This window comes from Canis lupus, chromosome 4, assembly GCF_048164855.1.
Source record: "Canis lupus baileyi chromosome 4, mCanLup2.hap1, whole genome shotgun sequence".
NCBI classification, from domain to species: domain Eukaryota; kingdom Metazoa; phylum Chordata; class Mammalia; order Carnivora; family Canidae; genus Canis; species Canis lupus.
This window is the reverse complement of record NC_132841.1, coordinates 33,141,602-33,166,214: the sequence shown is the minus strand read 5'-3', so window position 1 is coordinate 33,166,214 and position 24,613 is coordinate 33,141,602. Positions and strand designations below refer to the sequence as shown.

The 24,613-nt window shown below is 62.2% G+C and overlaps 1 protein-coding gene across 1 annotated transcript; it reads right to left on the bottom strand.

The window, feature by feature from the left end:
• Positions 1-1,445: 1,445 nt before the first annotated feature.
• CDHR1 (cadherin related family member 1) lies at positions 1,446-23,368 on the bottom strand. The gene is made up of 17 exons (XM_072823816.1): positions 23,246-23,368; positions 22,590-22,667; positions 21,525-21,670; positions 20,582-20,632; positions 19,429-19,518; positions 18,018-18,104; positions 16,858-16,974; positions 15,827-15,970; positions 14,708-14,786; positions 12,900-13,000; positions 9,953-10,156; positions 9,434-9,586; positions 7,740-7,904; positions 6,868-6,935; positions 6,230-6,458; positions 5,364-5,621; positions 1,446-4,748 (listed from the first exon to the last, which is right to left on the bottom strand). Exons 1-17 carry the CDS (start codon positions 23,298-23,300, stop codon positions 4,197-4,199), a joined length of 2,577 nt encoding a protein of 858 aa, XP_072679917.1. The 5' UTR covers positions 23,301-23,368; the 3' UTR covers positions 1,446-4,196.
• Between the last annotated feature and the right edge of the window lie 1,245 nt (positions 23,369-24,613).

Genomic DNA, 24,613 nt, shown 5'->3' with positions numbered 1-24,613 from the left:
CCTGTCATGCCCTTGGCCATCTTCCCTATTTAAATAGAGCTCAGGCCAAGTAACTGTAAGGTGAGCGCCTTTGGTCCAGGACACATCTGTAAGCAGGAGCATCTGTACTGGCTTCTGGAACGAAGGCCTCGCCGCCCCACAGGTCTGCTCTTGTCAACCCGAGGGAGGGATTTTGTGCTTTTTCTTTTTCTTTCCTTCCTTCTGGCTTGTTGGAGCCTGGGGACCTAACACCCGGAAGAGGGCCCGGCACAGACAGTACACTCGGAATGTGTGTCGTTAAAAGAACGGCTGGGTGTGCTATTGATGAATAAACAAATGACTGAACCTCATTCAGCTAAAAACGTGCATTTGCACGATTTCATCATGTCACACGGATGTCCCAACATCACCAGCCTGCGGCTACAAAATAAAGTCGCTTACTTTATTGACCACTATACGGTGGTTTAGCCGTCGCCACTTCACTCTGGAGCCTGGGCCAAACTCCACCAAACCCCGGCCCCCACCCCACCTGCGCTGCTTCTGTGACTCTCCTAAGGGATCCCCCCCCCCGCCCCGTGTCTGCATGGACTCTGGCAGCCGTGGTCCTCAATGGCACACTCCCCATCCTCCCCGTCCATCCTGCCACGGCCGGGGCCCTTGAGGACCGTCAGAGGAGCACCAGCACCTGCCAGCATCCATGCCAGGCGGGCTGACCCCGGCTTCTCTCAAAGCCCCCAGTCCTCAAGCAGCAGCACTGCAGAATGTACCCCAGCAGGGCAGGGGGCCCCGGCTGTGCCCCAGCTCTTGCCACATTTCGCCAGCTGGACTCTGAGGGACAGCTATTGGGTACAGAGTCCCACTGGTTCTCTCGGGGATACTCTCCTCAGTTTCCAACTCCTTTGGAATGCAGATGCTCAGGCTGCACAGGCCCCAGAGCTGTGGCCTGTTCTGTTTCCCTCCCAGTCTCCCCTCCTCTCCTGGTAGAGAGAGTCTCCCGGGCCCATCAGTAGGCAGAGACATCCTGGAGGTTAAGCCTGAGCAGGAGTCCTCGCCTCCAGACAGGGTGGGCGCTGCAGCACGCGGACCCCCTCAAACGTCCTCTCGTACGTCTAAGAATAGCAACTGGCTCCTGAACTTGAATCCGCAGGTACAGAGCTGGTGCGAGGTGCTTTGCATAGATTAGCTCTCGTCACCTTCAAAGCAATGAGTTTTTGCACCACGTGTCGATGTGGGAAGTGAGGCCCAGGGAGGCTTAGTCTCTTGCCCAAGGTCACACGTAGGCAGCAGAGCCAGGATTCAGACCCAGGGCTGTCAGACTGTCAAGTACCACCTCATTTCATATAGTTAGAAAGTCTGACCTCAACCGTGGGAGGAAACACACACCATCCTGCAGATTTCCTACAGACACATCTCTTTTTTTTCTTTTTTTTTTTAATTTTATTTATTCATTCATGAGAGACAGAGAGAGAGAGAGAGAGAGGCAGAGACACAGGCAGAGGGAGAAGCAGGCTCCATGCAGGGAGCCCAACGTGGGACTCGTTCCTGGGTCTCCAGGATCACTCCCTGGACTGAAGGCGGCGCTACACTGCTGAGCCACCGGGGCTGCCCTAGAGACGCATCTCTGCATCTCTTGATCATCCATCCACTGTTTAGGGCCCAGAAGTGAGAGGGATCCCGCCTAAGCTGAAACCCCCGCCTCCCGACTCCTTAGTGAGAGGCTTAAAATGGTGCCAGCTAAGGGCCGGGCCTGTCCCGTGTGGCCGGGCAGCCAGTCCCGGGCCCCCACCACTGCCTGATGCCGTAGAACGTGGCCCCGCCTCACTCCCCCGGGGGACGGTCACTTCCACATTTGCTGGAACCTTAGGTTAGGCCAGACCTTCCTGTTCTTTCTCGGTATGGCTCTTGCTGGCAACCAGGTACTTCCCCATACCTCCCAGCACAGGAGGTCACCCCACATGCCCAGGTTCCATGATTGCCTCTGTCTGGATCTGTCCAGGAGCCCGCGACCCCCCCAGGGCCCGGATGCTGGCCTGGGCTTCTAGCCCAGAGGCTCTCGTGACCAGTGTCCCAGGGACCACACCATCCCCAGGCTTCCGTGTCTGTGCCAGGTCTCCCCATCCCCGCCGTCCTGGGCTGGGTTGGGGGGAACTAGTTCTAGCTCCAGGGCTCGTTCATTCCCTCCCAAGCGACCCCGCTGGGGCCTGTCCTGCTCAGGAGAAAAGCCTAGTCCGGGCCCGTGGTGGGGCACGATCGCATAGCCAAGCCCTGCCAACGTGCTACCGTTAGAGGCACACACGTGGCCATCTGGACTAAATTTCGCAGCCGCCCACGGAGTCAGATCTGGGGGTTGGGGGAACCCCAACTCCCCGAAGGAGGCAGGCTGGGCCTGCTGTCAGGGAGACTGGCCCCCGCGAGCCCGCGAATGCCCACGTCAGCAGGGAGCAGGGGCCCCATCGCCCTTGTTTAACAGGCTTTATTGACCACTTACAAAAGGGGTCGATGGCACGCACAGCGTAAGGATGCTGCGCTCCCCGCGGACGGCACACACGGCCCAGGGCAGCCCTCTCCTGAAACACAGGCTGCAAAACGCCCCTGGGGTCATGCTGGGCCCCGGCCTGTTGGATTCCACCTCTGAATACACTCCGGGGCCGGGATGCAGAAGCCCCACCACGGGGCTTACACGGCGACCCCGCCAAGCAACCTCTTCAAACGCACACTCAGAAACGGAGGGAACCACGTGTGCATAGAATCTGCTTAAATAAGATCACGGAGGAGACTCGAGCGCTCGTTAGTAGGGGCGGCAGGTGCAAACAAGCCTCCCACCTCCCTCTCCCTGACACGTCTGGGTTCCTTATAAAGCAGGTTTCCTTGAAGTTGGGCAGGACTTCTTTGCACTGAACATAGAGGCCTGTGGGTCCACTCTCCAGGCAGGTGGTCACCGGCTGGCCAGGTGTGCTCGGCCAGAGGGAAGCGCTGAGAAGCCCAGAGCCCCGAGACCAGGTCTCCGCCACCAACCTGCTGTGGCCTCCGGCCATCGCTCCTCCCTCGGAAACTCGTTTGTCCTCTGGACAGAGGCTTGGGCTGGAGGCACTGCGGCCTTGGCCCCCTGGGGCGCTCGCTGGGGAGGACGACGGGACAGCCTCGGTCAAGGGCAATGACATCATTCAGATCTGGCTGCCAGGGGCCGGGGGCTGCACTCGGACGTGGTCCAGGCCCTCCGGGGGATGCTGGTCAGAATGGCTCGGAAGGCTTCCAATACTCTCTGGAAGAGTTGCCCCCCCCCCACCCCGCCTGGAGAGTCGGGCCGCAGGAAAATACTGCGTGTTGGTGCTGCTTTTGCACTTGCCCGAAGCCCTTGTTCCCACGTGTTTGTCCCAGGCTTCACCTTGAGCCTGTGAGTGGCGGTGGGGACGGACTCGCTTCACTTTCCAAACGAGGAGTGAGCGACCGGGGGTTTAGGCGGCTTTCCCCGGGTCATACCATGTGAGCAGGCTACAAATCGGTGTCTCCAGAACCCGCACTGTCCCCTCAGGGACCCCGGGTGGCACCTCGGGCGGGGCTTGATGCTCTCCCGGGTGGCTCGGCGGCTACGGCCACGCTGCAGCCCGGACACCTCTGGGCCCACCTGGGACCGCCCTGGCTGGGGCCGTGTCATCCCGGTGCCCCTGGTCCCACGCGGGTGAGGCAGGGGCCCCGTCTCTGCCCAGACACCACCGTCCTCCTTGCAGTTGCCTCTTCGGGGAACAGCCCCGCAGGCCACGTGAGTTGTCAGTGCGTCCCTGCCCTGCGCAATGCACCTGCTGCCCCACAGCCCGCGGGGGGCCCTACCCATAGGCTTGGCCAGAACCCAGCTTCCTTCTGCTCCTGCCCCTGGCGGGGGGCTTCGGGAGCAGGTCCTGGCTGGCCCCGCCACACGAGGCCGGGGCCCTGGTCCTCACCTGAGGGCGCTGGGGCCCCAGGAGGACCCGCGGGGCTGGAGGACCCCCAGCCTCTGCGGATGGGGAGCGCGCCGACGATCTGGGTGAGGAGGAAGGATCTGCCGGCGCCCCCCATGAACAGAGGACTCCCTCGTCTACGGTGTGTCCGTGTCCAGAGCCGCGGACGAGGGGCTTATGTCACTGCACGGATGGAGAGGACCCTAGGGGGCAGATGGCGGGGAGCGGGGTGCAGGCAGGAGGACGGCCAGGGCGGGGACGCGGGGGCCACCGGGACACCTGCTAGAAGTGAGCCTTATTCCCCACGCCCTTCTTCTCGAACTTTTGCCTTAGCTCCGAGACCAGAGCCGACTGCGTGGGGCCTCCCGCCTCGGGCTGCGGCGAGCGCGGGGGCTGCCGAGGGCTGAGGGAGCCCGAGACCGTAGGCACAGCCCAGCGCGCCGGACCCGCCCTGGGAGCCCTGGGAGCCGCTGCGGGCGCGGGGGGCGGCGCGGGGGCTGCGGGCGGCGGGGGGCTCCCCGGGCCGTTGTTGTTGCCGTTCTCGTTCTCGTTGGACGGATCCTCCTTGAGCGCGAACTTGGCGGCGGCCTTGGTCCTCCGGAACCGGAGCCACTCGACGCGGACGGCCCGGGGCGCGGGGCTGGGCCGCTGGCGGAGCACGCGCCGCACAGGCAGGACCCTGCTGGACTTCTTATTGCGCCAGAAGGTGGCGGTGGAGATGAGGACGGTCAGGGCCACGATGATGGCCATGAGGCCGGCCAGGACGGCCACAGCCTTCAGGGGGTTGTCCTTGGTCTGCATCAGGAAGGCGGCCACTGGGCTCCGCGACAGCGTCTGGAAGACAGAGCCACACCCTCGCCTTCTGCTGCTCTGACCCCCGGAGCCCGGCGGCTCTTGGACTTGCTGGGGTCGGGCACCCCTTGAGGATCGGAGGAGCACCTGGGCTCCAACCCGGAAGGAACGCACGGACCATGCAGCGCTCCAGAGAAATGCACCAAGAGAGCGTGTCGAGCATGCGAGCAGCCTCAGATTCAGCTGGACGGGCCCCTTGGGAGGAGGGGCCGCTTCCCTCCAGCGACCAGCGACCGGGCCCCACCTGGCGAGCGTACCAGCAAGTCCCTTAGTGAGATTCCCAGCAGCCCGGAGCTGAGAACGGCCCACAGTGGCTTTACGTCTGCCTTTTAATGCCCGTTCGGAGGCACCATCACTGTCCCCGGTTATGGTTACGGGAAAGGAAGTGGGGGCTGGGCAAAGCCCAAATAAAAAGTTGAAATTTGGATCACCTGCCACTTGATCCCAAAGCCCACACGTCCGACGGCGCCGGCGGCCGGTGCTGGCACCGAGTGTCCCCCGGAGGAAGGCTGGGGACGGTCTTCCTTCCTCTGACCACACCGCAGCAAGGCCCAGCTGGCCCTCCCAGCTCCCGCCCAGCCCTGCCTTGGTGCCCACCTCCGTGTCGGTGACGTCAATCTTGAGCAAGGCCGTGGTGCTGAAGGAGGGGGAGCCACGGTCCTTGGCCTGCACCTCTAGGGACCACGTGAAGTCCCCGCCGGGCGTCATGTTGTGCAGAGCATCGAGGGAGCGGATGGAGTTCTTGAGCCGGATCTCTCCGGTGTGTGCATCAATGTCGAACACGTTGGATGGCTCTGCGTGGGTGATGGAATAGTCCACCAGGTTGTTGGGCTCCTCTGCGTCCTGGTCCGTGGCCTGTGCGTGGGGAGGGTCGGACAGAGTGGGGCTTCGAGGATGACGCTTGTGCACCTTGGCCACACCGGTGGGTCACATGTGGGTGGCTTGCTGGGTTGATGGGAAGCGGTCCTACCCCTACTTGGAATGCACTGGACTTGGGAGAAGCACTGAGCAAGCCGGGCCGGTGCCGGGCGCCTATGCCTGTCGTCCCCTTCTACCCTCAGAACGAGGCTAGGCAGTAGGCGTTGTTAAGAGAAAACCCAGAAGCTTGGGTGATGAGCGACCTGTCTAGGGATAGGAGCCTGGAAGGAGGGCAGCTGGGACTGAAAGCCTCGTCTGCTGGCTTTCCACACTGGGGAGACCGGGCGGCGGGGCACTGCTGCGACAGCGGGCAGCCAAACACGGCAACTACCCCGGCTTCGACTGTTTCTTGTGTGAAGGGGCAGCAATACCTCCTTTGTAGAGGTAATTTCTGGGTTGAGGTGGGGATGGGGACATGCCTTAAAACCCCTGCTCGTCCCGGGAAGCCAGTACGTGGTGTTTTAAAATAAGTTATTATCCTGCGGCGCCTCTTGCAGCAGCTCCAACAAGGCTCTCAGGGAAGCCTGGCTGCCCTCGGAGCTCACCTCGATTTTCACCGGGGTCCCCAGCACCATCGTCCTCTCCTGGACGCTCTTTCCAAACTGAGGGGAGTGGTCGTTGACGTCCAGCAGGGTGACGAAGACCTCAGCCAGGCTGTATTTGCCCTCCGTGTCCTCCGCCTTCACGTAGAAGTTGTACCTGGCGGTGGCCTCGGCATCCAGGCTGGCCCAGGGCTGGGTGTAGATGAGCCCGGTGGACGGGTGGATCAGGAAGCTGCAAGGCACAGGGCACTCGGGCTCTGCTTGTACGAGCACACACGCATGTGCGCACGCGGGCAGCCCTGTCGGACTGAGCCACCTCCCATGCATTGTGCAGCTTCTCCAAAGGGCCCCCCCACCCCGGTCCTATCCCCGACCTACGCACCCACCTATTAACCCTGAACTTAACCCCTTGTAGCCTCAGGCCCTGCCCCGTCCTCCCGGGGCCCGCCCCTCCATCGCTCTCAGAGCCCAGGAGCTCAGCCTCAGGTCTCTCCTGCTCCCCCCACCCTGACCCTGGGCTCAGGCTCGTCCTGAGGTCCAACCCTCTCCAGGGTCCTCCTGTGTGGGGCACCCGTCCTCTCTGCCCCCTGCCTCTCAAATCCCTTGCCCAAGGTCCTGCCCAGGATCCTGGATCTACTTACGGGTCTGCCCCGGGCCCGTAGATGGAGTATTTGACTTCGCCCCACGGACCCGTGTCTGGATCCACAGCCTGGAAGACACAATGCTCCGGGTGGCCCCTGCCCTTGGAGGGCTGCTTCTCGGCAGCGACGCAAGGGGACCCGGGGTTAAACCAACTAGGGACAGCCAAGCTGGAGGCCTGCCCGGGAGCCCTAGTTCTCTGCCCAGGGCTCAACTGTTGGAGGAGGCAACAGGTGTGGATCTGGAAGGCACGCACCCCTCCTTTATAAATGAGGCAGGGCAACGCGGATAGCCCCGCGGTTTAGCATTTGCCTTAGGCCCAGGGTGTGACCCCGGGGTCCCGGGATCGAGTCCCACATCAGACTCCCTGCATGTTGGTGTATGGAGCCTGCTTCTCCCTCTGCCTTCGTCTCTGCCTCTTTCTCTCTTTCTTTGTGTCTTTCATGAATAAATAAATTAAGTCTTAAAAAAATAAAATAAAATAAAATAAGTAAAATAAAATAAATAAAATAAAATAAAATAAAATAAAATAAAATAAATAAAATAAAATAAATAAAAAAATAAAAAAATAAAATAAAATAAAATAAAATAAAATAAAATAAAATAAAATAAAATAAAATAAAACAAACGAGGAAGGAAAGGGAGATGGGGCCCATGCCCCGAGCTCGGGGTTTATGCCCGTGTCCCCCTTACAGTCATACCCGTCGTACCAAAGAAGAACCTGAGCCTCAGGGAGGCCCGGGAGCTTGTCCCAGGACACAGTTAATGAGTCTGGGCTTTGCGATTCAAACCGGGAGCCAGGTGATTTCAGGAGGCCCCTTCGTTGGGAGCCCCCACCCTCGGCCCCTACCCCCTGGGGTAGCCCCCAACCCACCGTGACAGCCACCACGTTGGAGCCCCCTGGCGCATTCTCGGGGATCCTGGCAATGTAGTAGTGGGAGGTGAACTTGGGGACGTTGTCGTTGGTGTCCAGGAGCTGGATCACAACATCTGCAGTGGAGCTGAACTTCTCTGGAGTGCTCACCTCAATGGCCAGGAGCTGGGGGAGGAAGGAACCTAAGGGCTTCTCCGGGCAGTGGCCCGGGGCTCCCCGCCCCACACCCACCTGCCCTGCCCCTCCTGCTCGGCCGCCAGCCTGCCAGGCCCACCACCCCCTGCCCGGGCACCCCGAAGGCCCACGGTCTTGAAAGGCCGGCTTTCTTGCAGTTCCCAGGGGACCAACTTCCTTGGTCTCGTTGACTTGCATCTTCCTTTCTGGTCTCGATTTCAAGAATTATTTTGTTACATGATATAATTTAATATTTGTTAGGGAGCTTCCCGACTCCTATTCTTTCCTTCTGTTTTCCTGGCTGTACTTAGAGGTTTCTTTCTTCAGAGAAAAATCAGTGTGATTACGTCAAACCGCCCCCCGCAACCTCCCCAAAGTCTTGGCTGCCCAAGACTCGGTTGAAATGATATTGGATCCTTTATTCACTTGATGAGAATTTGCATTTTCTTAAGCAAGGTGCGCCTTTATGTTTCTTGCTTCCTTTACGTCTCTTTGTTAAATTCTCATGGGTTTTGTTGTTGTTGTTGTTGTTGTTGTTGTTATTTAGATGCTGCATAGTTACTATCCTAATTCCTAGGAATTTTATCTTTGGTTGTTATTATAAAAAAAGAATCTCTTATTCATTATTCTCTTTGGAATTTTTCATACGCAGGAACACTCTCGAATTTGGCGTATTAAGTCTGCCATCGGTCATGTTAGCAACTTTGCTGTGTTTGTTTTTCCAACATTTCTTAGATTTGTGTAAGCAAACAATAACAACCACTTACAAATAAGGATATATTTTTTTTGTCTCTTCCTTTCTGACGTTCATGCCTCTTATTTCCTTTCTTTATCCAGGAATAACATTACTCCAGGAACAGTGCTAAATAATAGCGGTGATAGCAGGTGTCCAGGATTTGTTCCTGACCTCATAGGAAGCTTTCAGAATTCCACTTTTAAGCATGATGTACGCTGTAGTGGTGGTAATGTATGTATAATTATAAATAATTATAATAGTTTAAGGGGTGTCAGTGAAGAATTTGTTTTTCCTTTATATTAATAATTATGTATGTTTATATATAACATGCATCATATACATGTGTATAATTTTAATCACAGATTCAAAGGAATTTTTTTTATCTTCTGCTAAAATTTTTATCAGGATCAGTCACAGATGTCACAGATGTCAAAGGCATAGGACAAATACGTTTATCTTGATAATCAAATCGCTTTTCTGCCTCAATCTGCTAACCAGGTGCATGGAGCCCCTTTGCACTCCTAGGGACAGTCACGGTTTGGGATGGGGGCTCCGCGAGGCTGTGTGGGCAACGGGAGCAGGCCCCTGTGCCCTCCCCCTGCCCCCCTCCACCCGGCTGCCCCGTCAGCAGGAGGGGCTGAGGACCTGAGAGGGGGAAGGAGGGCCAGGAGGGCAGAGGAGAGGCAGAATCAGCAGGGACCCCGCAGGACTGAAGCAGGAGCTCCAAGGACCCCCCAACACCCCCCCAACACCCCCGTTCAGGGCAGTGCAAAGCGTCACCTGCCTTAAAGGTCAAGACTTTGGACTTTTCAAAGTCAATGGCGGCTGAGTTCTCCACAATGATGGTGACCTGGGCTTCGTTCAGGACTGTCAGTGGGACCACGCGGAAGATGCCTCCAGGCCCCACCAGCCGCAGGTTGAACTTGGCATTGGCTCCCTGGGGGAGAGGAAATGGGGAGGTGAATGGGCATAGAATCTCCTTAGACAGTCAGGCTAAGCGAGGAGATTCCTGTGCCCTTAAGCCAGGGAGGTGGGTGGGAGGAAGCCACTTGGCTGGCGGTGGAGACTGAGCGGGGCAACACTCATATAGCCGGGCCCCGCACCGGGCCGAGGAGGGACAGACACGGCCGGACACACAGGCGCTTTGACTCGGCTACACTTTGTACTTGATTGCGAGGGTCCCCAGCTAAGCAGCTGGCCTCCACTCAGCCCCCCTCCCCCAGCTCCTGGGATGCAAGTGGCCAAGGCTGATGAGCTCAGCTCGGGGCCCTGGGAAGACGGGGTGGAGCGCAGGCCCCCGCACCTGGTCTGAGTCGTTGACGGTGATCTTCAGGCCCCGCAGGATCTCTCCCTGCGGCGGGTGCTCGTACATGGACAGCTCAAATCTGTTCTGGGGTCCACTCTCCCCGTAGAACGTAGGTGGATGGTTGTTGAGGTCCACGATCCTGACGGTGACCGGGACCATGGCCTGGGCAGCTGGGACACCTGCAGAGCTGACCTCGGTCACCTGGGGTGGGGACAGGTGGCTACTGCTGTGAGCCCGGAGACCCCAAGGTGGCCCCACGGACCTCGGCCTCGGTTACTCGTCCCCACGCATAATTCCCCCTCTGTAGGTGTGGCTGCCCTACAGATTTCCTTCTGACCGCACATGCATGGCAAAGGGGACGAGACACACTTAGTCCTGAGACCACGCAGACCGTAACTCGTGTTTTCTAGCAGACTCTCTCCCTTGCCGGCTCTGATGAGACGAGAGGCTTGGGTCCCAAGAAACTAATGGTGACCCCTGGCCAACAGCACACTGGGAACTAAATCCTGCCAGTAATCATGTGAGCTTGGAAGCCAGTCTGTCCCCAGTCCGGCCTTCAGATGAGAACCTAGTCCTGGCTGACAGCGTGGTGGCAGCTACACGAGAGACCCTGAATCTGAGGACCCGGCGAAGCTGAGCCTGGAGTCCTGGCCCATGACGACTGCGAGGTATAAGCATGTGTTGCTTCAGGACACTAGGTTTTCGGGAGCGTTGCCGCAGCCCTAGGTGACCTTATAGGGATTAGTACTGAGCCTACTTCACAGACGAGGCACAGGGGGTAGAGAAGTCCTGGGGTCACGCAGCTGCTGAGAGGCCGGGCTGGGGCAGGAGGAGCTCAGAGGTGTCTGGTTCCTCACTGAGCACTCCCCCCACCTCCCCACACCGGCCCCTCTTTGCAGCCAGGCAGGTACGGGTTCAAATCCCCACACTGCCACGTTCTGTCCTGGTGTCCGTCTGGCCAGGGGGGCTGCAGGGGGGGGTGCGTGGAGACGCAGCAGCAGACACCAACACGGGTGCCACAGCCGGGCCAGCACAGGCCCCGTGTGGACCACCTGCTGTGGCGGGCACTCCCCAGGACTGCACCACCCCCCGCCTGCCCTGGGAGCAAGCTCGGCCCTCCTGCCCTGAAACTCCATGCCCTGGCACCTCCACCGCCTGAGCCGCTGCCCTGGACCCCCTTCCAGAAGCCTCCACCTCCGTGGCCTAATTCCTCCTTGGTTCTCGGCCCGTCTCTCCGACTGTCACACTGTGAGGTATGTCACACTGACACCTCCTCTACCTTCCAGCTCCGCTCGACCTCTGACCTCTCCTGGGCTTGCTTCCTTTGGGGCCACAGCCCTCCTCACTTGGCCTCCCAAGCTCCCACGGCTGTGCTCTCAGCCAGTGCCCCTCGGTCCCCACGGCCACTCCCCGGGCAGCCCCGCCCCCCAAGCCCACCTTCCGCAGGCCCTGCAGGCGATACTGTCTCCCAGGTGCCAGCCCGTACCCCCGGGTGCCTGTTTCAAAGTCAGGGTGACAGAGACACTCTGCATGCCAGTCCTCCGGGACCTGCCTCCCGTCCTGCGCTCCCCATAGCATCACCCCCGGGCCCCCTCCCTCCCCCCGCCTCACTCCCCTCCCTCATCCCTGATCCCCCTCCCTCCCACCCCTTTCCCTCACCCCAGGCCCCCTCCCTACCTTTCCCTCACCCCAGGCCGCCCCCCTACCTTTCCCTCACCCCAGGCCCCCTCCCTCCCCTTTCCTTCACCCCAGGCCCCCTCCCTCCCCTTTCCTTCACCCCAGGCCCCCTCCCTCCCCTTCCCCTCACCCCTCACAGCCACATTCTGTGGAGTCTGCCTCTTTCATATTTTACAATTTGACTATTTCTGCGATTCCCCCTCCCTCATCCCCAAGGGCCTTCATGTATCACCTTGACTAATGGCTCTGCCCCCCTGCTTCTCACCCAGGTCCCCCTAAACTCAGGTGGGGACCAGGGTTCTCAAACCTTAGGCTGGGGCTTGTGCCAGAATCACTTGGGGTCTCAGGACATGCAGCATCCTGGGTTTATCCCAGACACACTAAGCTCCTGTTGCAAGGACGGGGACCTGGAAATCCTGCTGGCCAAGGTCTAGAGACCTGGGAACCGCCCGCCCCCGCCCCCCCCCCCCCGCCCCCACCCCGTCTAACGCAGACAGGATGAGCTTTTAAACAAGACTCTAATCATGCTCAAAAGCCTTCAGTGGCTCTTTACTGATCTCAGGCAGGACCAGCTCCTGATAATTTGCAGACCCAGTGAAAAATGAAAATATTTTTTAGCAAACACCTTCGTTAAAAAAGTGTTTGAAAATACGGTTAAAAAATTATCCAGAATTTCAAGACAGCAAGAGCAGAGCATGATGCCCAGCAGGGGACCCTTCTAATGGTGATCCCTGCATGATTACACAGACCGCATGCCCACAAAACCGGGCCTGTTCCAGGAAAACAACCGTGTGTCACATTCAGGGCCTTTACCCTCCTGGGCCCAGCCTGCGTCCAACCACCTCTCTGTCCTCGTGCTGCCCATGGACTGTGCTCTGGCCCCACGACTGCGTCCTTGCTGCGTCCCTAGTACCTCATGTGCCCTCACCGCCAGCCTTGGCTCAGGGGGCTTTCCTGGCCAACAGCGCCCCAGTCACCCTCACCCTCCGCTGCAGGGATGCCCTTCCCATCTCCACCGGCTGGTCCTACCCATGCTCGAGGCCTTGCAAGTCAGTCCTGCCTCCTTGTGAATTCACATCTCCCCTTGCCAGGGGCTGTGCGGTGTCTGCAGCATTCACACAGGCTGTGTGATGTGGGTGCTCCGTGGGGCAACACCTAGCTCCCTCCCTGGTGCCGAGTGGGTGCTGGGGGTGGGCTGGGTCTCATCACCATTGGAATCTCCCAGGGCTGGAGGGTGGGAGGAACAGCCAGGCTAGGGGGAGGGTACCTGTACGTGCAGCTCGTACACGTCTCTCCTGAGCTGTGCAGGGCTCTGCATGACGGAGATGACTCCAGAGGTCTCGTTTATCTCGAAGGCTCCATCACTCCCTGTTAATGGGGAAAAGATGTGCCCTGCAGCTCCACACGTGGCCAAGGGAGGCCCAGGGGGGGCCACACCAGGTGCTCCGGTAGCCTATTTATTTTTTGAAGGAATTTGCTAATTTTATTTTTATTTATTTATTTATTATTTCTTTATTTTTACATTTTTAAAATTCAAATTCAACTTACCAACATATAGTATAGCTCATCCCATCAAGTGCCCTCCCCCTTCTAGAACAATTTATTTATTTATTTATTTATTTTAAAGATTTTTATTTGTTTATTCATGAGAGACACAGAGAGTCAAAGACAGGCAGAGGGAGAAGCAGGCTCCCTGCGGGGAGCCCAATGTGGGACTCGATCCCAGGACCCCAGGGTCACCGCCTGAGCCGAAGGCAGACGCTCCACCGCTGAGCCCCCCAGGCATCCCCCCTATTCTAGAATGTAATTCTATCATCCGGATCTGGCCTGTGAGGAAACTGAATTTCAGAGGGGCTCAGTAATTTTCTGAAGCTGACACAGCGAGTGTAGACCTGGGGCGTAAACGCCCTTCTGAGTCTAGCTCTCAGCTTTCATAGAACTTTTCGGCCCTTATGGGCCACCTGTGTGCATGTGGGTGTGCACGGGTGTGTGTGTGTGTGTGTGTGTGAGTGATGGAGAAAGGAAGGGAGGCACAGACCCAGAAGTAAGGAGACAGGGAAGGGCAGAGAGGAGAGAAAGGGGTCGGGGCTGCAGGGGGAGGAGCAGAGGCGGGAGAGGAGAACAGGGGGGACGCGGGTGCTGGGGTGGGGAAAGCTGCCTGCTCCACCCGCGTGGGCCGCTGGCAGGGGGCGAGGGTGGGCCCGGGGGTCTGAGCGAGAGCACGGCCACGAGAGCAGGTCCCCGAGCAGGTGCCCGGAGTGATGATCCCACTCAGGGGCTCGGCACTGCGCAGACCGACGGGCCCTGGGGGCCATGGAACCCGCCCGGGGCCACCTGGACCTGCTCAGTCGCTGCTCGGTGGTACAAAGAACAGTCTTGGCACCAGGACACTTGGGTTCCAACCCCACGGGAACGCGGGATGGCCCGCTGGCGTCTCGGAGCCGCTCTCATCCACAGGCAGCGCTAATGTAGGGAGTGCAGTTTCATCGTGGCATCTAATTCATTTAATTCCACTATATGCTCTAGGTCAGGGATTTTAAAGAATGGGAGCGGTGCCTGAGGCGCTCACTCAACTCGGTTTCCTACTCCTGGGTTCGGCCCAGGTCACCACCTCAGGGTTGGGATCGAGCCCCAGGTCAGGCTCCGTGCTGGGCGTGGAGCCCGCTTGGGGTTCTCTCCCTCCTCCTCCCTCTGCCCCCTCCCTCCCCAAAAGAATGAGAAAAAAAAAACAGCTTTAGAAAGTGTAAGAAATGTTGCTCCCCCTTTTGCTAATTAAAGTGTGGCCAGGGAGGAGGGACAGGAGTCGGTGCCACCCACGTTGCTCTCAGTCCCCGCCCCCCACACTTGCTTCTCTCCATGTCGCTGGACGTGGGGGCCAGCAGGGGTGGAGCACAGGCCCAGGAAGGCTCGTCACCTCCTGGAGGGACCCAGCAGGCCCCCCGCCCCCATACACCTTGTACTTGTACGAATGAGGAATCTGGGACCCGGGGAGGTCTGGGCAGGTCACTCCGATCGCCCAGGAGCTGGGAGCTGGAGCCCAGCAATGGGCCCATCCCCAGATGGCTCCAGACTCACCGTTCAAGAGGCTGTAGAGAATTTGGTTGGGTTTGCCTCGATCTCCGTCCATGGCAACCACCGTCAGTACCTCCGAGCCCTTGGGGGAACAGAAGTGGCGCCTGAGGCCGGTAGTGATGCCGGGGCTCGCCCCTCCCCAGACACCTGCCCCCATGCAGGGGGTGCCACCGCCACCCAAGCAAAGGGCCAGGCCTCGGCGTGGCCCCCACCTGTCTACGGGGACTGGGGCACCACTGCTCCCCGTCTCTCCCCCGCGTGGGTCGGCGCTTGGCCACCTGGGGACAGTCGGGCCTCCCAGCGGGCCTCGTCCCCACAGCTCGCCTTCCCACACGCCGCACTCAGCTCCGGCCTCCACCGTCTGGCCCTGCAGCCTCGCCCTCCTGCCTCACCCACCTTCTGCCTTCAGGGCCACGTGGAGGGAGGGTTGGGGCCCGGGCGAGAGGGGCCGGGCACGGGGGCTCCAAGGCAAAGCCCAGGAACAACGATGCTGGCCTGGGCCTCAGCCTGCCGCCCTCCGGGCCCCTCTCCCTGGCCCAGGCGCCCTCGTGGCTGCATCCTGACGGCCGTGCCTCAGCCGCCCCGTCCACCCTGAGTTCCGGGAGCCCCAGGGGCACCGGCCCGCGTCCCTCACTCTGCGCTCGTCTCCACCACTCGGCCGTGGCTCCTGGACCAGCGGCACCCCAGCCGGGGCCCAGCGCGTGAGAGGCCCGGGGCATCGCGGCCCAGTCTCATCTGGTCTAGAACCGTCCGACCGGGGAAGGAAGGCCTGAGGACGCAGCGCCGTTGCCCAGAGCCCTGGAGCCTCGCGGGAAGGCTGGGCCTGCTGTGGCCTCCAGTGAGCCCCCCTCCGCCGGGCGGAGCCTCGGCCCCTCCCGCACCCAAACCCCGGCGATGGGCCCCCACAGCCTCTCCTCCCGGCCCTTCTCAGGGGCTGGAGGCGTCAGGCCGCCTGAGCCAAGACGTGGCCACCGCAGCGGCGGCGCCAGCAGGTGCAGCCTCCCCCCTGCACCCCCACTGGCCCATCCACGGCCAGCCCTGCGCGGAGGGGCCCAGAGCTGGGGCCCAGGGCTCCCGAGGCAGCGGAGACGGGGGACCGGGGCCGAGGGGCCAGCCACCCACCGGAAGGGTGTCCTCATACACGTAGCCATAGTAGGGTGTGCCCACAAAGATGGGGGCCATGTCCTGCACGTCCTCCACGTTGACTGTGACTGTGGTGGTGGCTGACAGCACCACGTCAGCCCCTCGCAGCCTCCCTCCGCCATCCTGCGGAAGAAGCAGGTGATGAAGACAGGGGCGCCCCGGGGCGCCCCCGCCGCTGCCTGGCCCGAGACCAGCTGCCCTCTCTGATTTCTCTTGGCTCCTGCATCACCTGGGGACCATCTCCCCCTCACGGGGCTTGTTTAAAGAAGCTGATGCCCGGAAGTCTTAGGCAGCACCTGGTATGCACGAGGCACCCACGGGTGTTGCTTTGGGGAAAAGAGACGTGAATTCTGTCTCCAGGGAAATCGCGGCCGACAAACGGCAGGGGAGGAGAGGGTCAGAGCCCAGTTGCCCCCCTTGCCGGGAACCCAGCTTCAGACGCCCCGGGGACCCGCTGAGGCCTGAGCGGGCCGCACCTGAGCCCAGGCCCGCAGGTGGGTGGTCTGGACCGCAGCGCGACGGCCTGTAGCCAACATGTGAGCAGCAAGGGCCTCTCCTTTCCTGGAAAGGGAAGTGCTGGGCCGAGATGGAGAGCTGGGCTTCCCGCCCGCAGGGGGCTGAGCGGCCACTTGGGCTGAGCGCCTGCTGAACTGCAGGTCCCACGTCACGCACCTTAGAGACCCGAGTTGCTCAGCTGAGCCTCACGGGTGGGCAGATGAGGAAACGGAGGCCCAGACAGGGAGAGGTGAGGTGAGCAAGGCCCTGCAGACGGAGGGAGGTGCCCGGAGGCCAGGCCGTGGGGGGGGGGTCGTGCTCACGGGGTGGACACCCCCTCCAGGAGCCAAGGGGCCATCTTCGGCCCACAGACTGCAGCCTGGGGACCGCGTCCATGCCTCTCCAGGGGTTGTGGCAGCTGCACCCCCGTGCCCATCGCACGAAGTGCCCCCAGCCTCTCCTAGGACCTGAGCCTGCTCCAATCCGAGGGCTGCTTCCCCACGCCTCCCCGTTACCTTGGCGACCACGGTGACGACGTGGGCCCGGGCCTTCTCGTAGTCCAGGGTGGCCCCGGCCCGGAGGCGCAGCACGCCGCTGTGACGGTCCACGGCAAACACAGTGGCCTGTGCACTCTGCAAGAGCAGGGGGTGCGCTGGTCCTCGGACTCAGGCCCAGGCCGGCCCAGGGGGGGTCCCTGTGCCACCCTCCGTCGGGGAGCCCCGGCCGCGCTGGCCCGGGGCCCCTCCCGTCCCTCAGCGTGCTTCCCGCCGGCCGGGCCTGGAGTCCCCGCAGGTACCCGGCAGGTGCCCTGACCCACAGCAGCGGGGACTCAGAAGCCAGAGACGGGGAGGCCTTCTGCATCTGCAGGGAAGCCACTGCAGTGGGGGTTGGGGGGGCAGGGGATGATCCCCCAGCCGGGATGGGGTTACTGTGCGTCACGGCCGTTAGCCGAGCTTTACAGGCAGCTAATCCCCGCCGCCCGTGGGCAGGTGCCGGTGTCTTTCCCACTGTGCACGTGAGGAACGAGCTGGGAGAGCCAGGCCCACGAGGAGGGGGCAGGGTCTCCCCGGAACATGGGGCGCCCGGGGAATTCTCCAGAACCCCCCCCCAGGTCCTGGCTGCCTTGACAGTCGTGAGAGCAAGGGACAGACTGAGAACAAAGGAGCAGCGGCTGGTTCCTGCAGAGCCCAGGGAGGAGGAGGAGGAGGAGGAGGAAGGGGGCTCTGCCTTTGATGGGGTTGCAGGCGGATGGACAGGGGTGGGCAGGGGTCGCGGCGCTGCTCCTCCTGATGGGTCGCCCTTTGCCCTTCCTCCTCTCCACAATCCTAGGCCCAGCCAGACTTTCCTCCAACCCTGAGTGGGTGCAAATGAGCCCAGCCCTCTCCTGGTGGAGTGGCTGGGCGTAGAGAGCTGAGGGTCCCGGGGATCTGGGGACGGTGGCAGGGGATCTCCGAGGAAGCCAGGGTGGGCCGGCCAGGGCAGACAGCTCCCACCCAGGGCCCTGTCATGTCCCCGCCAGCCCAGCCCTGTGGATCTGATGGGACCCCTCTGACAATCTTTGGCAATAGTAGAGACCCCGACTCAGGGCCTTGGCGATGGAGGTGGGGGCCATCCAGGTGTCCCCTCTAGCCCAGGCCCCTGCAGTGCCCCGTGTGCCCAGTGTGCCCCTCCTTACCTGCAAGAAGTAGGTGACACTCCCTCCAGAACCTGTGTCCTTGTCCACCGCGTGGACCTTTATGAGACTGCTCCCAGGAGGTATGTCCTGAGGGGTCACAGCCATTGAGGGCTCAGTCCCGGGGCAGAGAGAGAACGCTCAGGGGGCAGGGGGTGAGGGAGCCAGAGACAGGTGCAGTCGGGGCACGAAGGGCTAAGAAGAGGTGAAGAGGTGACAGGTGACGATGAACCCGAGAGCCGCCCACTGGGGGCCCGGCAGCCGTGGAGGAGATGTGCCAAAGTCGGGGTGGGGGCGGGGAAGAAGGCAGGGGACCCAGAGGGACGAACAGACGGCCTCCAAAACCAAGACTCCCAAAAGACAAAGGGTTTAAATATGGAAAATATGAAATGGGGGAAATGGTTAATAGACACATTCAGCACTGCCAGGGGTCACGTGCCTACCATTTAGGCCAAAATGAAGTTATCTTCTTCCTACTGGATTAGCAAACATTACAAAACTCGAGAGTCGGGACACCTGGGTGGCTCAGCTGTGGAGCAGAGTCCGCCTTCGGCTCAGGGCGTGACCCCGGGGTCCTGGGATCGAGTCCCCGCGGGGAGCCTGCTTCTCCCTCTGCCTGTGTCTCTGCCTCTCTCCCTGTATCTCTCATGAATAAATAAATACAATCTTTACCAAAAAAAACCGAGAATCCCCAGTGTTGCTGAGGGATGGGAGACAAAGCACCCCCCCCCCCAGAGCCTAGGGGAGAGGGCAAGCAAGCTCCACGTGGGTGCCTCCCCCGGGGCACCCACGCTTTCAACCTGCCCATATCAAATCGTGGCCTGTCTCTTAGGGAAATCACCCTAATTAGCTATAGGGCCGTTTTACGTTTATGTGTTAGGTTCAGGATTTGATGCTTCTTACGATAGCAAAAACTTAAAGCATCTTAAATACCCAAATGCAAACGACGAGTTCAGCGAGTGGTGGACCGTGCACCAAGTGGAAGCGATTCAAAACATAGTTAAGCCTGGACTTCACGATCACGGAGGGAACGCTGACATTGTACGTAGGCGAAAACCAGCACAGAGGAAGCGGGGGTCCGGCATCGTCCCCGCAACGGAAACAACCACAAGCAAAGCGATCCTGTGAATCACCTGAACCTGACAAGGGTGTCTCCAGGCAGAGGGATCGGGGCTGATTTTTTAATTTTTTCTCCTGCCTTTCTACATATTTCACGTTTCCCCAGGAAACACACGTCATGAGCGTAACAGAAAACAGTACACGGACGTTCCCGTGGATCAAAACGAACGTGGGAGGGGTCGGCAACAGAGGTGGGGGGAGGACACGAAGTGGGGGCTCTCCGGAGGGCAGCGAGCGACGAGGGGGTGCTCGTCACCCCGGGTCCGGGTGGGAGTGACTGGGGCCTCCTGCTTACCTCAGGCACCTGGACCATGTAGGGCTCCCGGATGAAACTGGGGGCCTCATCGTTGGCATCGGTCACCAGGATCGTGACTTTCTCTGCCACCTGCGAAGGGGCAAAAGGGACAGGAGTTGGGGCAGTGCGACTTTCTGGGCAATAAAAGGACAGGGGGGTGGTGCTCTGGGGGGATGTCTCTGCCCGATGTCTCCCCTTCTTCATTCCCTTCCTCCCTCCCCTCTTCCCTCCCTGCCTTCCTGCCTTCCTGCCTGCCTTCATTCATGCAGCAGATATTAGGAAGCCACCACGCGGTGCCAAGCACTGTGCTCCATCCCAGAGACAGAAGGCACAAGCTGATGGCGTGCGTTTTGCAGACCGGGCTGGCAGGCAGAACCGACACAGAGAAGGAAGGTGGTGACCTCCTGCGGGGCCGGAAGGGCGGTGGCAGGCACGGGTGGGCGCTGGGCGACAGGTGAACGCACGCCATGGGTCTAGGAAGCTGTCCCCAGAGGCCCCGAGAAGGGGCAAGGAGCCCAGCCCGTGGTGGGACGGCAGGAGCTTCTGCAGCAGTGCGTCGGGGAGAGGGGCAGAGGCGGAAAAGCCCGTCCGGAAGGAGGAGCAGCACACGGGAAGGCAAAGAGGAGTGACATGCGTGGTGGGTTCAGGGAACATAAGCAGATTCAGGGCGAGATGGTTGGGAGCGTGAACGTGGGAGACGAAGTGGGTGAGACAGATGGTGCGGGATGGGGCGGCCCGGGGTGCGGGAGGTGGCTTGGGCCGCGCGCATCCTGGGGCGGCGGGGGCGGCTGTGGGCGCCTTCAGGGCCGGGCTGTGGTTGGTCTAACGTTTCCGGGTGATGGTTCTGGCTGAGACGGAGTGGGGTCGCGTAGCCTGGAAGCTGGGGGCCCCTACAATCGCCCCGGCAAGCACCGATGAGGGCTGGGCGGAAGTGCGGGCCGTGGGGGAGGAAGGGACGGAGAAGCCAGTTCTGGGTGCCTGCGGGGTCACCTCGGGCGACCCGGCCAGGGCAGGTCGGTGCAGGCAGATGGGAAAGCGAGGTGCACGGGGTGCACGGGGGAGCACATCCTGCTGGGCCTCGGCTCTGAGCTGCCCTCGAGCCCCTAGAGGTTGGAGGAGGGAGGGTGGCCGGGCCGGCTCGGGGTGCACTTACCAGATTCAGGCCGTCTGAAATGCTGATGACAGCCTCGATCTCGTCCTCCCTCTGTAAGGCAGAAGGACTGGGTGGGGGTGGGGGCCTGATGGATCCGGGCTCTCCCTTCCCCGCCCCCACTGAGCCCCCGGAGCAGACCCAGGCCTTGCGAGGGAGCTGGGTGCGAGGCGGGGGGCGGAAGGCTGCCTCTGGCCGTGCCTGGGGCCTTGCTTCGGGTCTCGGCACATCAGGAGCTCTCCCAAGAGAGCCACCGAGGTGCCCTGAGAGAGGGCTCCCTGGAGAAGGGGGACAGATGCTAAGCCCGTGTGCTGGGCTCCCAGGGGAGGGGGTTCCCCTCCCACCCCTCTGTGATTCCACAGCAGGTCTGCGGTATATCAGGCTCTCCTCCGTCCATGGTGGGGCCACGGCGAGGGAGGTCCCCAGGGTGCCGGGGAGGGTGCACCATCACACCTCCGCCCCAGTGTCCCTACAGCGATCTCTGACACCAGCCTCTCCTTCTCCACCTGGGTCTGCAGCTGGTGGAGTCCAGCGCCGGCCCGGGGCTGGCTGGAACCCCCCACAGAGGCCCAGTTAGGGGGCCAGCGAGGCCCACCGACCCGGTGCGCGGCCCCCGAAGAGAAATGTAGCCCATGCCCGGTGCAGAAAGGGGCAGAGGCGTGGAGGCGTGGAGTTTTACCAAACTCAGGCCCACTCTCCAAGCCACGCTTTCCCCGGCTGGCTCAGCCCGTAGAGCACCTGTTGATCCCAGGGTCGTGAGTTCGAGCCCCATGTTGGGAGTGGAGCTTACATTAAAAAAACAAAAAAACACTCTTTCCAGCCCTGATCTGCTGTCCCTTTCCTTTGGCTCACGGGGTCTCTCCCGGGACGACCTCCAGGGAAACCCACAACCCATGGAGGTTTGTCTGCACACGTGGCAGGCAGCACTTGTCACCCCCGTCCATACCTCCCTGTCCAGCTCTTCAACCAAGGTGATGTTTCCGAAATTGGGGTCAACAGAAAAGACACTTCTAGTGCTGGGGTCAAAGCTGATGTGATAGGAGACGGGGTCTCCCTCAGGGTCTGTCCCATTTAGAGTATATACGTGAGAACCTGGAAGGAGACACGGAAGGGGGACTAGAATCTGGGACCCAGCTTTTCCCCAGAGTGGCATCTGTTCAGGGCCAAGGATTCAGCTGTTCGGTTATAAACCGGGTGTTCAATTCAGAGCTAGAGGTCCCCCCTGAAGTGAGCACCCCCCCCCATCGTGACTCTTCATCGCTGTCAGTGAGGAGCTAGAAGCAGCCACTGTACGGACTGTAATCTGTCACACAGGTTACGGAGGAGCCTTGGGCGGCGGTGTCTAAGTCCAGGACGTCTGTGTGGTACTGACCCTGTCCCAGGAGCCAAGACCTGGGGTCCCGGGGGTGGGGGATGGGAGGAAAGGGAGGAGCCAGGAGGGCAGGGGGGTGACCCACGGGCAGCGTGGTGTCCCCACGTCTGGATTAGTGTCTGAGTAGGTAGGTCTCTCACGCTGCCCTCCTCTCGGAGCTCCCCACCCAGCCAGCGGGAGGTTAGAAGGGAGAATTCGTCTTTCCCCCTCCGGCCTGTGAACCCCAGCAAGGTGAGTGTTCCTAGGCCTCTTTAGAGCCTAAAGAGGGGGGGCTCCGGGAGGTAAGTACATTTGCTCAAGGTCACACGGTGAGTCAGGGGCAGTGCCGTGGCCGAGCCCAGCGGTTACATCAGGCTGCCAGCTGCCCCCTGCTGTTGGGGTGGCTCCATCTCCACCCCCCGCCCCCCACCCCGGGTCACCAGGACTGGCCTGGCTTAGGTCTGCAGGACAGCCGTGACCTCCTTTCCTGCAACCGCACTAGGGAATTGAGAGGGCACACAGGGCTCCCCGGGAGGGCCCACAGCCTGGCACCCGCTGTGCCCATGGGCTCCGGGGAGTCACGGGTTCAGTCCTGGTGTCCCAGGGAACGTGGGCCACCCTCAGGGTAACGGGGAGCAGGTGGCTGCCGGGGCTCCTCACCCACAGGGGTGTCCTCTGGGAGGCTGAACAGGGCCATGTTTCCGCTGTCCAAGAAGTGTGGGGCGAAGTTGGCCTGGGCTGCGGGGAGAGTGGGCGCAGAACACTCAGGGCCGGCCCTCGGCTTGCCCCATGCTGGCCCTACACTGGGCCCCGGCTCGCCCCACGCTGGCCCCATGCTGGCCCCCCGGGCTGTTCCCATGCTGGCCCAACACTGGCCCCCAGCTCGCCCCCCAGGCTGGCCCCAGGCTGGCCCCCAGCTGACCCCACACTGGTCCCCGGCTTGCCCCCCACTCCCGCCCCCCCCCCCCCGCCCCCTCCCCGCCCAGGCGGGGCTCCAAGTACCCCCGCCAGTCTCCGCCCATCACCCAGACCGGGACGGGAACCCCGCGGAGGGGGCCGCGCCCCGAGGTCGCCCTGGGAGCTGGGACGCCCCCGCCCCGCAGCGCCCCCCATCAGCCGCCCCGCCTCCCGCCCTGCTTCTGAGGGGTCCTGGCCCCAGAGCCGGTCTCCGGGTCTCCGGGTCTCCGGGTACCTGCCGCCCCCCAACCAGCCCGGCCCGAGTCCCAGGCGGGGGAGCGCCCCGAGCCTCTGCACCCCCCGCGCAGCGCCCGCCCCTGCTCCTCGCCCCGACCCCGCGCGCCCCCGCGGCCACTCACCCAGGCAGAGGCGCAGCAGCGCCACGGCCACCGCGGCCCGCGGGTCGCGCCCCATGGCTCCGCGGGCACAGCCTCCCTCGCCGCACCAGCAGCCCAGCGGGAGCTGGAGAGCAGACGGGGCGGGGCGGGGGGTGCAGAGGCGGGGCACGGAGCAGGGGCGGGGCACAGGGTGCAGAGGCGGGGCGGGAGGGCGCGGGGGGGGGGCAGAGGAGGGGCGCGGGGGGGTGCAGAGGTGGGGCAGGGGGTGCAGAGGCCGGGCAGGGGGACGCGGGGTGCAGAGGCGGGGCGGGGGGTGCAGAGGCGGGGCGGGGGGGTGCAGAGGCGGGTAGGGGGGCGCGGGGTGCAGAGGTGGAGCGGGGGGCGCAGGGGGTGCAGAGGCAAGGCGGGGGGGCGCGGGGTGCAGAGGCGGGGCGGGGGGTGCAGAGGCGGGGCGGGGGGGTGCAGAGGCAGGGCGCGGGGTGCAGAGACGGGGCAGGGGGGCGGGGGGTGCAGAGGCGGGGCGGGGGGGTGCAGTGGCGGGGCGCGGGGTGCAGAGGTGGGGCGGGGGTGCAGAGGCGGGGCGGGGGGGCGCGGGGTGCAGAGGCGGGGCGGGGGGTGCAGAAGCGGGGCGCGGGGTGCAGAGGTGAGGCGGGGGGCGCAAGGGGTGCAGAGGCGGGGCGGGGGGGCGCGGGGTGCAGAGGCGGGGCGGGAGGGCGCGGGGGGGCGCGTGCAGAGGCGGGGCGAGGGGTGCTCTAAGCGGATGCCAGGGCCGGATCCGCGCTGTTGGAGCCGGCGCCGCCACCCGGGAGCGCGGGGCGGGGCGGGAGGGGCTCCCAGGCGGGCGGCCGCCAGCCCCGCCTCCTTCCTCGCCCCCCTCGCCCAGGTGCGCTGCGCAGGCGCGGTGGGGTCCCCGGCTGCGCGCCCCGGAGGAGCACCAGGTCGGGGGGCAGGTGTGTTCCCCCAGATGGCCCCGAGCAGGGGGCCTGGGAAATTGGGGCTCCGCGGGGTCCGCAGCCTTGGCCCTTTGGCTGCAAAATGCACTTTTTAATTTTTTTTTAAGATTTATTTATTTATGGGGTGGGGGCAGGTGTGCGTGGGTGTGCCAGGGGGAGGAGCAGAATCCCTCCTGAGTCTGGGGGCTCCATCTTGGGACCCTGAGATCAGGGCCTGAGCTGAATCCAAGGGTCGGATGCTTAACCACCCAGGTGGTCCTGGAAAATGGGCTCTCGGCTCCCAGGCACTTGTGCATCTTCCCATCACCAAATGCTGGGACAAGGACGGGGCAGGCGCTCGTGGAGTGGCCGCGGAGATGCGCAGCCTGGGCCCTTCTGTAGTCACCCAGGCGCTGTAGACCCGACCCGCAGCGAGGATTTCCCGAGGCAGCGTCTT

Coding starts and splice junctions, on each gene's coding strand:
- CDHR1 (XM_072823816.1), bottom strand. CDS start 23,300: ATGGGGCGCGACCCGCGGGCCGCGGTGGCCGTGGCGCTGCTGCGCCTC. Junction 18,105..19,428: donor ACATGGTCCAGGTGCCTGAG/GTAAGCAGGAGG, acceptor GTGACCCCTCAG/GACATACCTCCTGGGAGCAG. Junction 6,936..7,739: donor CCAACGTGGTGGCTGTCACG/GTGGGTTGGGGG, acceptor TGTGTCTTCCAG/GCTGTGGATCCAGACACGGG.